Source organism: Chelmon rostratus, chromosome 3 (genome assembly GCF_017976325.1).
Source record: "Chelmon rostratus isolate fCheRos1 chromosome 3, fCheRos1.pri, whole genome shotgun sequence".
Taxonomy (NCBI): domain Eukaryota; kingdom Metazoa; phylum Chordata; class Actinopteri; order Chaetodontiformes; family Chaetodontidae; genus Chelmon; species Chelmon rostratus.
This window is the reverse complement of record NC_055660.1, coordinates 21090041-21104666: the sequence shown is the minus strand read 5'-3', so window position 1 is coordinate 21104666 and position 14626 is coordinate 21090041. Positions and strand designations below refer to the sequence as shown.

Sequence of the window (14626 nt, the reverse complement as noted above, 5' to 3'; positions counted from 1 at the left end):
AGATAGATAGATAGATAGATAGATAGATACTTTATTCATCTCCGAAAAGAAATTTGCAGTTCCAGCAGCTCAAAAGGTGGACACACAAGGGCATGCAAAAAAGAGCAAGAACTACTTTCAAGTAATGAACCTTTTCAAGTAGGAGGTAAAAATACAATACAAAATACAAAATAACAATATAAGAAAAAAATAATGAAGTAGAAATAAAGAACTATTATTACTTTGATCAAATACTATATTCACAAATCAAAACTCAGGATTCTTGGACTGTCCGTATCAAACAATATATTTATTCTATATCTGAATGTACAGCCAAAAAAGCTTGAAAAACGCATAACTTAACAAGATATTTATTTAACTTTTTATTTTTTTTTAATCTTTTTCTTGGGTCATCCAATGTTGTCTTACTGGGTGTCAAAGTCAATACAGCACTTCAGCTTATGAGGAACAAAAAAACCTAGACTTTCGACATTTTTAAATGAATTAGATTTTATTTGAACTTTAAATGAACTTAATTGAATGGACTAAATTGAGTCCCTGTCATGCAAAGACTTTGCACCATGTTTCTCACTGTTTTATGTTGTGGTGACTTTTGTTGTACTTCTTTGTTGTAACTAAATGTTTTTAAATCCTTTTCATTTTTATCTTCTGTAAAATGACATAAATTACATAGCGGTTTGTGACATCAACGGTGTATAGCAATGTAATTTGACTGCGGAAGTCAAACATGTCACAAATGTCTGTTACATGACACAGTGTTTAATTTGCAGTATATAGCTACAACCGATTATTGCACAATTACACAGAACGCTAATGGTGGTGTTTTTCTGTCAAACGTACAAACGCGCCCATAAAAGTCATCTCAGTCCCACCCAAAGACACGTCCCACCCTGCCTATTGCATATCCTGGAAAAAATGGCGACGAGTATACTGCGGCTCCCACTGCGACTTTCCACCAGAAATATGGGGATAATGAGCCGTAACACCGGCTTGAAAACATCAAACATATCGAGGGCGACTCAAACCAGGACCGCAGTATCAACGGCGTCGGGGGCAATCTTACCAAAACCGGATAAAGTGAGTTTTGTTCTGCCTTGGTTACCAACTGAAAACCGACGAGAAATATGACTGACATCGTAGGCGGGACTTAGCGCTGAATTGACACTAGTCATAGCAAATAGAAATGCAGTATACGTGCTCGATTCGTCAAGTCAGCCAATTAAAGTATGTTTACACAAACGTAGAGGGACTTTGCGGAAGTAATGTAGTCAATTCAAGTCTTGATAAAAGAGTACGTTTAATGAATTGAAATCAAATGAAATAACGTATAATTAGAATATGTGATGTGATGAATCTTGAATTACGCGTCACAAGTTGACCTAAATATTACACATCTCGGAGTGCAATGTTGTCGAGGCAGGAAAGGTCGATGGGAATGGACGGTATAATTTTATATTACAGTAACACAGCATCTGAATATTTAGGGAGTTTTTTTTTCTAATGTGTGTCAAGTTGACTATATCATACAAAGACCAAACGGTTAATCCCAATTAGCCGGTAATTTACCTGTTCTCAGACTATTCAATATAATAGAAACAAAACAGAAAAATCCCTCTCAAGGCTATAGCCAAGGGCCAAACTGAAAGACAGTATTTAAAGAATTCCTCCACTGATCCCCTGCTGTGGTGCAAAAATGAGCTGATAGCCACCTATTAACCCCACTTTCAAGGCATTTAAATGATATTTTCACAGCTATTTTAAGTTTTTAATCAGGTAGTAAAGCAGGACCCACCATAAACCCCCAATTATATCAGTTGATATTGTGCTTTAATTCAAAGCTTTTCCAATAAAAAAATACTTTGATATGATACAAGATAATCACATTTTTGAACCTGAAAATTATTGTTGATGAAAATTCAGTATACAACATTTGGTAATTGTTGTGCATAGCCCGCTGCCAACAAATTTAAGCTTTGTTGCATCCAGTGTCTACTGAATCCAGCTGTGTTGTGGCTGCTGGAGATTGTCTGCTCTGCTATAGTCTCTTTGAAGGTTACATTTTTTTATTTAGCTTCTGGAGAAACCATTGCCCACAATCACAAATCTGAACCAAAATATTGTTAGTAATCTGTCCATGTGCCCCCCCTTGAATACACTCTTAACTTTCATGTCACTCGTCTATTCCCCTTAATGTTTTCCAGACACCATTTGGTCTTATCCGCATGACAATTGTGGTGGTGCCTTTCCTGTATGTGGGAACTCTGATCAGCAAGAACTTTGCCGCTCTCCTGGAGGAGCATGATATCTTTGTCCCTGAGGACGATGATGACGATGACTGAGCTAACTTCAGAAAAGAGAAGGTAAAGTCAAAGTGTACATTAACCACACCTATTATAACCATTAAACACTGTTGTATGGAATTTTTTTTCCTTATTCATGCCTTAAGTGTGTGTCAGCTACATGTCAAAGGGTGGGATTTGTGGCATGTTTGTAATGATGACAAGTGGTAACCGCATAAAGGAGGTGACTTTTCTTTATTTCCATCCACAGAGTGCATACCAGCTGGCACAAGGAAGATGAAGAGAGATGGGGCATTTGACCTCCAAGTACATCCGTTTACCTCCACCCATCTCCTTCCTCTCTCCGCTGCTGTTTGTGTTGTTTTCACTAAATTCATTTTTTCGAAATCTCATATCATGTGAGGCTGTCAGACCTACTTCTGACGCCTTCACTCTTGTTTGCATGTTTCTGTATGTGACTCAATAAACTGAGTCGATTACAAATGGATTAAAATGTTATTTAATCTGAACCATCTTTGCATTGTGGTTTTTAAGTACACAGTTGCCTTCATTTTTATTCTGACTTTCCTAAGTCATTTCAGTCATGACAGGACAAATTATTATTGTAATGTTATATTTTGTGAATATTTTTCATTGGCTTGCTGTCTTCGTTCTTAAAGGTAACTTTTTAACAGTTGTCGTCATTGGTCAGGTCCGCCTCGCTCCCTCCTGAAGTGCAGCATTGGCCAGTCTCAAGTGTTCGTTGAGGGAGTCCGTCTCCAACTGGCTACGCCCCTTCGTTTCACTCAGCTCTACGTAGGCCTCCTTATAACGCTCATAAGCAGCTTCTTTCTCCTAGAGTTAAGGTTGGAACAAATATGGATGACACAACAAAGTCAAGGAGGACCGTGTAAATAAAATCTGTAAATGTGCAACATATAGGAGTGTATTATTTTTGATCAATTGTGTTATACTAGAGGTCAGATCATAAAACATACCTTGGTGAGAGACTGCACTTCATTCTGTAGACAGCTGATTTCTTTTTTAAGGTACTGCACCTCATTGTCTTTTGCCCTGAGTAATGTCTGGAAGACCAAATGTGAAATCTTACTAGTAACACTTAAAAAGATTTAAAATATTAACATTTATATAGAAAGTCATGTTTATGTGACAGTGGTGACTAAGCGCATTAACTCAAGCATTGTTTAGGGTATTTTTAAGGTACTTGTGCTTACTTATACTTCACTCCATTATATTTCAATGAAAGCATGAGTACTTTGGATGCTGGACCTTCACTTATGATAGAGTATTTCGACACTTGTGTACTGTTATTTTTTTCTGAAGTTAAAGATGTAAATACTTCTACCATTGGTGTGGAATTTCAGGAAGTTGAGCCATAAAACCTTTCGCTGCTGTAAAAGTGATTTGCAAGACCGGTATCCTGAAACATGCACTATGATTCAGGCAGTAGATGGCAGTATGTGCTGCAGCAGAATGCAACCAACCACAGATGCTCAACACAAATGAGGCCACCAGCCAAAACATTAACAGGTGACAATGTTGCAACAGGGAGTTGTTACTGGGGATATGAGACAACAGTAAAAATGCCTCTAATCAATTTGTTTTATTAAAGTGGCTTCAAACTCCCGCAGCACATACGTCAAACTCTGCTTTCTGCTTCCCCATCATGACGGTAATGTCAACATTTGTCCTTTAAGCCCAAGTTAATATTTCAGGTACAAAAAATCACCTACTTTCACCTAAGTTGAGCTGAGTTTCTAATTTAGTTACAACCGCTGAACTTATTACTATCATTACCTCTACTTCTGACACAGAGCGCTCAGTGTTGCCGAGAGATCCCATGTTTGACCTCTGGCCCGTGATGAAATAACGCATGCGGCTGATCTCTTCTGCCAGTTTGGCCTTAAGCTCCTGAAAAGAGATTTTTAGCACAGATTATGGTGCATATATATGCAAATATTTTGTGAACTGGCATGATTATTACGGTTGTTGCTTATTATGTTTCCCTATTACTTAAACCTTATAAGAACTAAAAAAAAATACTATTTTAACAATCAATAAGGTGGTAAGGTGATGTCTTAAACATCAGGCATGTATATGAACCTGGTTCTCTCTTCTGAGCTGCTCCAGCTCTCTCTCCTTGCGACCGAGCTCAGTCTCTCTGCCCTTGCTGCTCTGCTCGGTGCGGCTCAGCTGCAGGCACTTCTGAGAGTAACGTTCTGACAGCACATCTAATTCACTGTGCAAGTCGTCCGCCTCCGGCCTGAACCGCACAAACACACGAGTTGTGGAGTAAATTATAATGGGCTACCATACACGGGGTCATGGTCAAATGTAGAACATCTTAAGCCTGCAGCGAGAGCCTGTGAGATGGAGAACACACTCAGTATGATAACAGAGTGACTGGAATAAACTTACATGTGGCCTCTGTATGCAGCATCCACGTGGGCAGCCCCTCCAGCCAACCTCCTGCTCGTCTCCACCACTCTCTCCAGCTCCTCTCTGTGTGCTGCTCTCAGTGCTTCCATGGCTTTGATTAACGGTTAATTAATTAGTTACTTGAGCTTTCTTTGCCTTCACCACATACAGTTACATAGGAACAGTAAATACAGTTATTGTAATTGCAAACGTAGCATAAACAAACGATCTGATTTTAAAAGACATAAATTCATACAGAGAGGGGCTGGTTGCAAGATATTTTCTGAAAGGTGCATAAGGAGGCAATGCACTCAGAACTTGTGTCGAACTGTCCCTGATACAACTGTACTTTCTGCTGTACCTTTAGCAGCTGTCTGGCTCTCCTCCTGTAGCATCCTGTCTCTCTGCTCCTCCATCTCCCTGATCTCCCTCGCGTGTTTCTCCTGCAGCTCCTGCAGTGCTTTTTGATGGGCTACTTCCATGGCTTCTAGCCTGGCCCTACAGGGGGCCCCGGGGCCGCACGGGCTGTCCACCTCTATCCCCATGGCGGCACGCTCCCTCTTAATGCTCTCCACTTGCTTTCGAAGAGAGAGTGCCTGGGAGATGGATGGATGGAGGAAGGAAAGGGAGGAGGGAAAGGATCACTTCTGGATATTAATATAATGTCCTTGCATTGAAAACACCTTAAAGGAATGTCACTTTTCTACTTTTTTTTAGTGAGGTGACTTTAAGCTGTTTCTTACCTCCTTTTGAAGTGCTTCAGCTGTATTTGATTGAAAAGCTTGGGCTCCATTCATGGATGGAAGGGCCCTCTTTGAGCTTGATTCATCAGTTTCTGATACAGTGACAGACTGTTCGGCCTCTTCAGGGCTCGATTTATAATTCTGGGAGCTAACAAGAGACTGTGATACCTGTGGGGTGCTTGACTGATAGGCCTGTGCTCCAATGAGAGACTGTGCGCTCATGTCCCTAAATGACAGCTTCTCGAATTCTGCCCACTTCATGCTGACCTCTGAGTCCATGGTCTCAATAACAGGGACAGGCACACACCCTTTTTTCAGCTCCATTGAGTCCCACCTGCTGCCCATCTCACCTAAAGAGACCCCCTCCTCAAACCACTTATTCCTCTGCTCCAATCGCTTCGCTTGCTCGCGGTCCCAGCCCTCCCCTTCTTCTCTCTGACTGGCTGGAGATAAGTCTGCGTCCAGATCCCCGTCCGCAGTTTGGTGTTGGTGGTCGGCCCGATGGGAGTTTGCAGCTGTGGCGGCGGAGGTGGAAGTGCTAGGTTCATAGCCGGAGCCCTTGCAGGTGAACCGAGCAGGGGGTTGGCATGACGACGGTCTCCGGGAGAGGGGGTTCTCTTTCTCGCTGCCGGTGTCTGATTGGCTGAGATCAGAATGAGGGGAAGACAGGAGGGTAGTGTTACACATCAGAAGAAAGATGATAGAGGGGGTTCACTACAGACAGACCACCCAATCACATCGTCTGCATTTCTTCACAGTGTTCAGGAATTTTCAGGTCAATGCAAGCCTGCCTTTTAAATGAGATTGAGGATTTTAGCATATTTTGCATGAATAGTATGACAGACATCCAGTATTCACCATGAAGGATGTCCTGTTTTGTAATTTGTACATCACTAACTGTGATTAATTAGTGATATGTTTGACAGGACAAATGATGGCAGATTCTGAAGGCACTGTCAGCTGAAGTAGCAGTTTTATTAGTTATTTTACTTGTGATCAGAAGCTCCAGAAATGTCCTGTCTGTAGCATAAAGTAGTCTCCCAACAGGAGGTGATTGTATCTAAGTACATTTTCTCAAGTATTGTACTTTATATCAGATTTTATATTAGTAAGATTTCTCAAACAAAACATATGATGATCTTATACAGTATGAGGATTATTATAAATCTCATCCAAATGTATATATATTTTTTAAATTAGCACCAACTCTACCAATTACAATGGTGAAATTCTGCTTACATATTAATTCATGGGCTCTGCCCAGGTGTGCTAAATGTGATTGCTGAATGAGGTGCACCTGATCTGGGACTAAAGTGCTTAAAAGCTCTGGAGCCTGCATCAGAAGAGAGGCATCTGGCATGGGGCCCGCTTATAATTCTTATACTATCATAAATTCATTCTACTTGTATTGTCACTTATGTAACATTTTAATGTAAGTCTTTTACTCCTTTACATGTTGGAGTGATTGTACACTGTGGTACTGCTACTTTCTCTCCAGTAAGGGATCTAAACACTTCCTCCACCAGTGTCTCCCAGTAGACATCAGACTCACTGCGTGTTGTTCTGGATCGCCTGCTTTAGTAACTTCACCCAGTTCCGTCGTATTCTGGAGGTCATAGCAGAGAGAGTGAACACTGCTCTCTTTGTCTGGAGGATCAAAAGACAGAGCAAAGACATGCACACGCACACACACACACACACACACACACACACACACACAAACAGGAAGCAGCCAAACATGTAATTGCTGTGGAAATGGGGGAGATGCGGGGGGTATCTGACTGTCCATCTGTCTGATGGTGTGCAGTAAATACATACATATATTTGGAGTCCATAGTTCTTCTCTACATCACAGTCTGACACATTCACACAGGATGTCAGGTTGATCTCTCCATCCAGATCGTCTGACTGCACCACAACAAGAAGAGTTTCACTTTAGTCAAATAAATTTGGAACCCAAGCACCAAAGGTTTGAATTATTTTAGTATGATATATTGGCAAAACCTGCAGATCTGAAACTGCTACATCACATATCAGGTCCTACCTCCTCAGCCTCTGAGTCTCTGTAGTACCTCAGTGAAGTATCACCCAGAACAAACCAGTGTTTCGTCCACTGAGCAAAACACAGTAAACATGGACATTAAATTAATTTATTGTGTATGTGTTAAACACGTCTACTGACATTTCCATTACTATATGTTGACTTCATCTTAAACAGTGTAGAGGCAGAGTAGAGTCTCGTTCTTGGTGTTTTGTACTGTCTGTCTACAGGTGTGAGATTGTGATTACAACAGGAATTAAAACAGAAAATACATCAGGAACAACTTCACAGACTTCTTTACCTTGCCATGTTCATCCAGTCTGGACATCCACCCCTTCAAGTAACAGCACCTGCAATTAAAGTTTCAAGAGAAAGCTCTTTGAGAGCATTCTGTAGTGGTTTCTGTCTCACTCTTCATTGTGAAACTACAGGAAACGGAAACCATCAGAAGCAGACGGAGTGTGTCAGTGAGATAAGTACATCGCTGCATAGACAGGCAGATAACCCTTTATAGGCTGAAAAATGGGAAATATACTGCAGAATAGCAGCCCAAAAAAAAGGAAGAGGTGTAGTTTTTGCAAACTGTCATTGTCAACGGTGCGAAATGGGAAGAGAAAGAGGAACTGATAAAACACCATTAGATTGACTTATAAAGCAAGCAGGTGCTATTAAAGCATGCTAGCACAAAATAACATCAAATACTTACCATGTAAGCGCCATATTGTCAAGTATATATCATGTGGAAGAGAGACAGAAAGAGACATTGAGAGGTAGGAACATGCATGGTGCGAAGTCACAAATGTGATCACACTTAGCTCTCATTGATATCAGTGGAGTGTTCTGTCAGGTTTTGCAACTTTTGCTGCAACTTTTGCATGGTTGATTTGCAGCACTGAAATAACAAAATGCGGTATGCTTCGTTTTGTAACCATTCCTCGTCTATGTTTGTTGATTCAGCGATTTTAGGCATGACAGTGCAGTGCTGACCCTGCAGGATACAGAGGCTTTAACCATCCAGGACTCTATTAATAAAGATGATAAATCATATGACCATGCTGCCCTAAAACATGAGAGTGCTAACTAATGGCTTTTTTCCTGCAAGGTGTTTCTGTGAGAGAGGCCCCTGAGGTAAAAGAGCTGAAATAAATATCAGGGAGCTACTTTAGATTGAATATATGAATGACCCATTTTTCTCCAAACACTCGTGATTTATACAAATGCAGAAAGTACTGGGACCGTGCTCACCTGCGTCTGCGGGCGTTCAGGAGGAGCTCGCTCCTTCACTTTTGAAGATCTGTGTTTTCCACTTTGATTATCTGTACACTTTCAGAGAATAAACAGGCGGGATTACAAGCGCTGTTGTTTCCAGATGAATTTTGTCAACACGTCTGCAGTTATTGCATTGTACCTGTGTATGAAGAGATGCGTTTGACTGCCTTCGAGACGATTGTCCGTTCTCAGAGTCCCGACATTTCTCTCGCCTGTCTCTGCCTCGCTCTCTGCCTCTCCCCCTCTGATCTGACTCAAGCCTTGAACTGTACACTGAACTATCTATTTCATCTTGATACCTTCAGAGACAGATCAAAGTAGAGAAGCTGAATTGAACAAACATATGTTTAAGTCTTTTACAAATGCATAAACACAATTATTGACACAAAATATGCACAATTTACACCCTTTTCTTCTTTCTGAACTTAAACATACCTCTGCAACTCACAGGCGTCTCATCTTTTCTTTGGTCATAGCTGAAGCAATTATTTACAATCAGATCAAAAGACATCTTCAAAGTCTTTTCTACTTGCTACACTATTTTTCCCCTAATCTTCCAGCTGCCACTTAGGACTGCAGAATAGATGCATGGTTGTGGGATCCTGTGATGGTATATCAATACCATACAGCACAATATATGGAACCACCAACCTGTAAGTCCGAAGCTTCTGGTCCCTGCATGGGCTGGGACTCTGGTTCCTCCTCCTCAGCCCTGGTGACTCCTCCTCTGATTCCAGCAGGATCTTTGGAATATCAGCCAGAACAATGTAGTCGTCTATGGTCATCCCCACCTCAAATCCATAAAGATTTATAATGTGATATGTGGTATGGAGAGAGAGAGAACATAAGAAGACTAAAAGTGTTCAGCTAGTGGCTCTGTGAGGTTTAACTTACAGGCACAATGGTGCTTTGAGCTAAATGCTAATGCTGGCATGCTAACATTTTCTCAAAATTAACTCCATGGTTCACAATGATAATACCAACATGCTGATGTCTGTGTGCACCAACATATTTTGGTACGCTAGCAATGGCAAATCAGCACCAAACAAATAGCATAGCCAAGGCTGATGGGAAAGTCATTCATTTTGATTAAAACTATTGCATTGGACAAATTACATTTTTGACCAGATGACGGTGCTAGATGAAAAGTCTTTGGAAAAGAAAAGGATCATCGACGCTATAATTTATCCTTGTTGTGGAAACATTTCTCTCTGAACCAGAAATATAAACTTCATGGTGGCGCTGGAGGAAAAGTCAGGGGCTCATCAAAGTCAGTAGGCTTCATCATCTGGGAGCCATGAATTTCTGTACCATCCATCCAATAGTTGTTTAGATATTTCATTCTGGACCAAAGTAGTTGACTGAGTGTCATCCATAGTGCTATGCTGCTAGTTTGGTTAAAAATAAGCAATACATGATATACGTACCTCCTCCACTTCCACTGCAGCCTTCTTGGGTTCAGAGATCAGCAAGGCCTCCATGCCTCGCCTCATGTTGCTCCTGCTTCTGACTGTATTATTCCCCTCATTGCCCTTATCGGTTTCAGTGACTGCAGCATGTGACAGTAAACTACCCAGCACCTGAGAGTCCACACCTCGTCTTGATGTGGATGAACCACGAGAGGGTGGGAAGCTGAGTAAAGAGTGAGAGGACCCCTGCCAGGAGCCTTGGGAAGGACTGAGTCTGCTATCTCTGGAGTAGGGCTCTCTTTGTGGGGTGTGGCTGTGTGTACTGTAGCCATTCCTGTGCGGTGATATTTCACGGCTGTTGCGAGTGTTGTCCGAGCTGTTGGCAGCTGTTCTGGTTCGAGGAGATGCTGGAGATCCCCCATACAAGTCTTGCTGGATGGCGGATCCACGGCGGGAGATGGACTCCAGATTCCTGTAGAGTTTCTCAGAGTCCAAGCTGTGTCTGTTTGAAGCTTGTGATGAACTCCTCGGGTCTCGGCTGCATCCCTTTTGAGCATCATATTCACCGTTCTGTGAATGGAAAGAATCTGTGTGCCTGTGAGAAGGGGAGGCCCTAGAGGGTGAGGCAATGGACCCCCTCCTGCGGGCTGGACTGGACCTGCCAGATGTATGCTGAGAAGGACCATGCGACGTAAGCTGAGGGGCGCCATGAGACCGAGCCTGATTCCTGGAGACGGAGCTCCTTCGCTGGGCTGCCACAGGAGATTCAGTTAACTTGTAGCGGTCTGGGCTCACAGAGCTGTGACGCGTTGGTGAATTCCTCTCTGAATGAGTTCCCTGTCTAAAGTTGGAGTGATACGTGTATCTCTCTGGGGATTCACTTCTCCAAGCTTCCTGTATATACGTCTCTGGATTCCTCCTCTGCGAGGGCACGCCGAGGTTGACATTCCTGTAAGGAACGCAGGCTTTGGGCTCAAGAACATAGTTGCTAGGAAGAGGATGCCCCCTTTCGTAGTAACGATACCGCCGCTTGTTGACTTCCTCCTGCCGCTCACCATCACCTCTTCTGTCTGGAGAAAAGTAGCCACTCTCTTGTTCCCTTTCTCCTCTGGACTCTGAAAATCATACAAGCCTGAGGTCATTTCCTTAAACTGCAGCCTGTAAGACAGCATGAGCGCAAGTCAAGTTCGAGATCAAGATTGTGGTCTGTACATTTCAGGAACGACAGTGTAGTGGTGATGCAGTGTACATCTGTGACTGTACCTGATGCCCGGCGGGATCTACCCCTCCTCTCATCCATCCAGGAGCTTTCAGTGCTGCGGTGGGGAGAAGGGTCCAACCGGGTCATATCTCTTTGGGCCACACAGAACCTCTCTGGGCTGAGCGATCTGCTCCTCTCTGGACAGTCCCCGTGATTTGGAGAGCTGGAGGAGGGTAGTGCAAGGTCAGCACTGATACATAGATGAGGATGCTGCAAACATGGAGTTGTCAGTTCTAAAATGCGTATACTGAACTGTCATTTGGCTTGGTGACTCGGGACATGGCCTACAAATGTGATATGAAAGTTATATGGAAGAATTTGAAAGACAATAATGTTACCTAGTTTGTGCATCACAACAAACTGTCAGTCACAGGTGAAAGTGAAATCAGAGGCAAAGCTTCTTTAGTGCAGCTTAGTCTGCTTTGATGACTGCCTCAACAACAAACCTCTCACAGCAAACATAGTCTTATTACTATTTTAATCTGTGCATATATAATGTAGATATCTTTCTTTCAAATATGTCCATCATCACACTAGTCATTCAGAGAAGTTAATCTGCATTCAAATTCTTCAAAATCACAAAAAGAATGTCACAATCATCTCGGTTTATAAGAGGATGCAATGATGAAAAGAGGTTTTTTAAATCTTAAAGCAGCACCAAGCAGCATTTTCTGTACAAATGCACCCAAGCTGATTAACCTTCATCAAAAGAATATGGCTGCAACTGAAAAGAGCACAGTTGAGCTCCATTAGATTTGCCCTGTTTGCCCAAATCAAATCTAAAACTGAAAACACAAACTTGTATGAATGCTGCTGAGTGAGCGGTCCATCCAAGGGACAATACTCACTAACATTAGACTCTAATCCTTTGATATACGACACCACAAAGCAGCTTTATTGGTAGATGTGAGCATAATGTGTGCAGCTTGTAGACAGAACACTACATGGTATCTGGATACTGAAGAGAGCAACGTTCACATATTTGTTTCTTCCTGCTGGATCTAGGACTGCTAAAATGTGAATTTGCCTGTAATACAAGCTTCTTGCTGATTCATCTACTGCAATGTGACATGAGCATGATGGAGAACAGCAACAGACAATAAAATGTTCTTTAGAGCTGCTGGAACTGCAGACTTGGGTGATAATTGTAATGTGTGTGGATTTGTCACCATGTGTGTCCTCTTTGTCCACTGTCAATATAAAAATATTGATTAGTGCACCTTATTTTTTTATGTGTAAGTTATCCTTAAAAGCTAATGTTAAGCAGCTCACTCAGAGAGAAAGCCTACCTTAGTTGTCTTTCTGAGTGTGTTATTTCATGGTACATACAGTACGTATACAAGCAGACTGTTGTGGGTAAAAAAAAGTGGTTTCTAAAATCAGGATACAGGATACAGTCACCTGGATTGTATGTCAGTGTCACAGATATTAAGTTCCCACTCAGGACTCAGACTGTGGACCAGACTCCACTCGTAGGTCCAACCACCACTGACGTCATCGCTACTGGCACTTGTGGTCACTTCAGACAGGGCACGGTGATCACCGTCATCTGCCTCCTGGTTTGTGGGGCACAGAAGCACATTTTTAACAATTTGGAAAAGTCAGAGTCAAACTGGTCTGACCTCAAATTTGAAGAGTCAGAATTGTCAAGTTGTTTATTGTGTCAATTTTTGTGGCCTTATGTAATTTGATTGTGTCTATAATTTAGATACGTGTCTTTATGAAGAGCATGTTTGATGCCATTACTTTATATTATGGAGCAATAAAATCTCAATTAAAGGGTTACACAGCAACTACCTGATGGCTGATGTCTTTTATCCCACAATTGCAAAAGAACAACCAACACAACAACAACATAAACTCACCCTGCAGATGATCATGTATAGCCTGCTAACATACCAAGTCGAAACGTTAAGACATATTTCACTTACTGTGACTTCTCGCTGTCCTTCAGCCAAATCTGCTGTCAAGGCTTTCAGCAGCTCTCCTCCTTCCCTCCTTCCTTCTCTCCATTTGTTCGAGCTAAGCCAACACTTTAACTGCACAGGACGTAACTTAAGCTAGTCTCTGGTCATGCTCATCATTATTTCATTGCTCTACTGCTTTTGCATCACCAGAACCGCCCACTCAGCTTCTTTCTCACCCTCATCTTGATCCCTCATCCCCTTCTACCTCACATTAACATGCAGAAAACAGACGTTTGGCTCATTTTAATTATTGATCTCTTGACTGGGCGCAGGTTTAAAGGATGTGACGTGTCATCTTTTGTTTTCGAATCAAGATAAAGTCTACATCGCAGTAATAACTGAGAAAATAACTTTCTTGACCATATTCCACTGTGTAGTTTAACTAAAGTGGGACGGTGTTCTGCGAGGAGACGTGGTTGCTTGTGTCAGATTACAGCCCATTCCCCAAGGATTGTAATGAGCTTTCATTAATTAATGATACAGAAGCAAATGCCACCTTGTTTTATTATCCTTCTCCCACCTCCACAGGAGTTTCACTCGCTGACATCATCACCATCACCCTGGAACAGTTTCACTATCACACCTGTCGAATTGAATGGTAGCGAGTTTTCAAAAAGCACCTGTTTGAACTCAATATGTTTTCTGTAATGTTGATGCACCTGGATTCATAAATGTTTAACTGTGAGCAATGAACTTGGCTGTTGCTGATTTTGAGTATCAGGATCCGTTGTTAGCAAACTGCTACGAGTTAAATTTTGAAAAGAACAGTAAAATCCTTCACTTTTGCTCTTATTAGCAAATTTAAGAGTAAAAGCTCAGTCAGACAGCTCTACTCTGTAATGTACAAGGAATGCAGTTTCTTGATTTCCCCAGCGCCCACATGGATCATCAGTACGTGAGGATGCTGACCTCGACCTGCTAGCATTAGCCTGTTTCTTTTAGCAAGATATTAGTCATCATACACACATTTATGACTCTTTTACAGGGTTCTTGTTTTAAATAAATAACTTGAAGCATTAAAATTAGTTAGAGTCAGGTTTCAGTTAGCTCAAGGAGTTTGAGCATTAGCATTAGCACCCGGCCAGGAGGTAGACAGTTTATGAGGAGATCATCATGAAAAGTTGTTTCTGTGGCTTAAATTGCATGAATCACAAAGTAATGAGTGCATATTTTCTGTTATAGCAAGAAGACAACCTTCATTAACTCAGAAATAATGCA

The 14626-nt window shown here is 41.8% G+C and overlaps 2 protein-coding genes across 2 annotated transcripts; one reads left to right on the top strand and one right to left on the bottom strand.

The window, feature by feature from the left end:
• The first annotated feature begins 903 nt into the window (after positions 1–903).
• Positions 904–2809, top strand: smdt1b (single-pass membrane protein with aspartate-rich tail 1b). Its single transcript, XM_041933299.1, has 3 exons — positions 904–1077; positions 2202–2360; positions 2551–2809. The coding sequence occupies exons 1-2, from the start codon at positions 916–918 to the stop codon at positions 2337–2339; spliced, it is 300 nt and encodes a 99-aa protein (XP_041789233.1). The 5' UTR covers positions 904–915; the 3' UTR covers positions 2340–2360; positions 2551–2809.
• Positions 2500–7958, bottom strand: LOC121603957 (TRIO and F-actin-binding protein-like). Its single transcript, XM_041933298.1, has 11 exons — positions 7804–7958; positions 7506–7574; positions 7280–7369; positions 7014–7108; positions 5462–6104; positions 5080–5314; positions 4719–4830; positions 4404–4563; positions 4098–4211; positions 3278–3364; positions 2500–3134 (listed from the first exon to the last, which is right to left on the bottom strand). Exons 1-11 carry the CDS (start codon positions 7828–7830, stop codon positions 2988–2990), a joined length of 1779 nt encoding a protein of 592 aa, XP_041789232.1. The 5' UTR covers positions 7831–7958; the 3' UTR covers positions 2500–2987.
• Positions 7959–14626: the final 6668 nt, after the last annotated feature.

Excerpts from the sequence above, each read along its gene's own strand:
- smdt1b (XM_041933299.1), top strand. The coding sequence starts at position 916 with ATGGCGACGAGTATACTGCGGCTCCCACTGCGACTTTCCACCAGAAAT. Across the intron at positions 1,078-2,201 it reads TCTTACCAAAACCGGATAAA|ACACCATTTGGTCTTATCCG; the intron begins GTGAGTTTTGTT and ends AATGTTTTCCAG.
- LOC121603957 (XM_041933298.1), bottom strand. The coding sequence starts at position 7,830 with ATGTCCAGACTGGATGAACATGGCAAG. Across the intron at positions 4,564-4,718 it reads GCTGCATACAGAGGCCACAT|GCCGGAGGCGGACGACTTGC; the intron begins GTAAGTTTATTC and ends TGTGCGGTTCAG. Across the intron at positions 4,212-4,403 it reads AGCTCAGAAGAGAGAACCAG|GAGCTTAAGGCCAAACTGGC; the intron begins GTTCATATACAT and ends ATCTCTTTTCAG.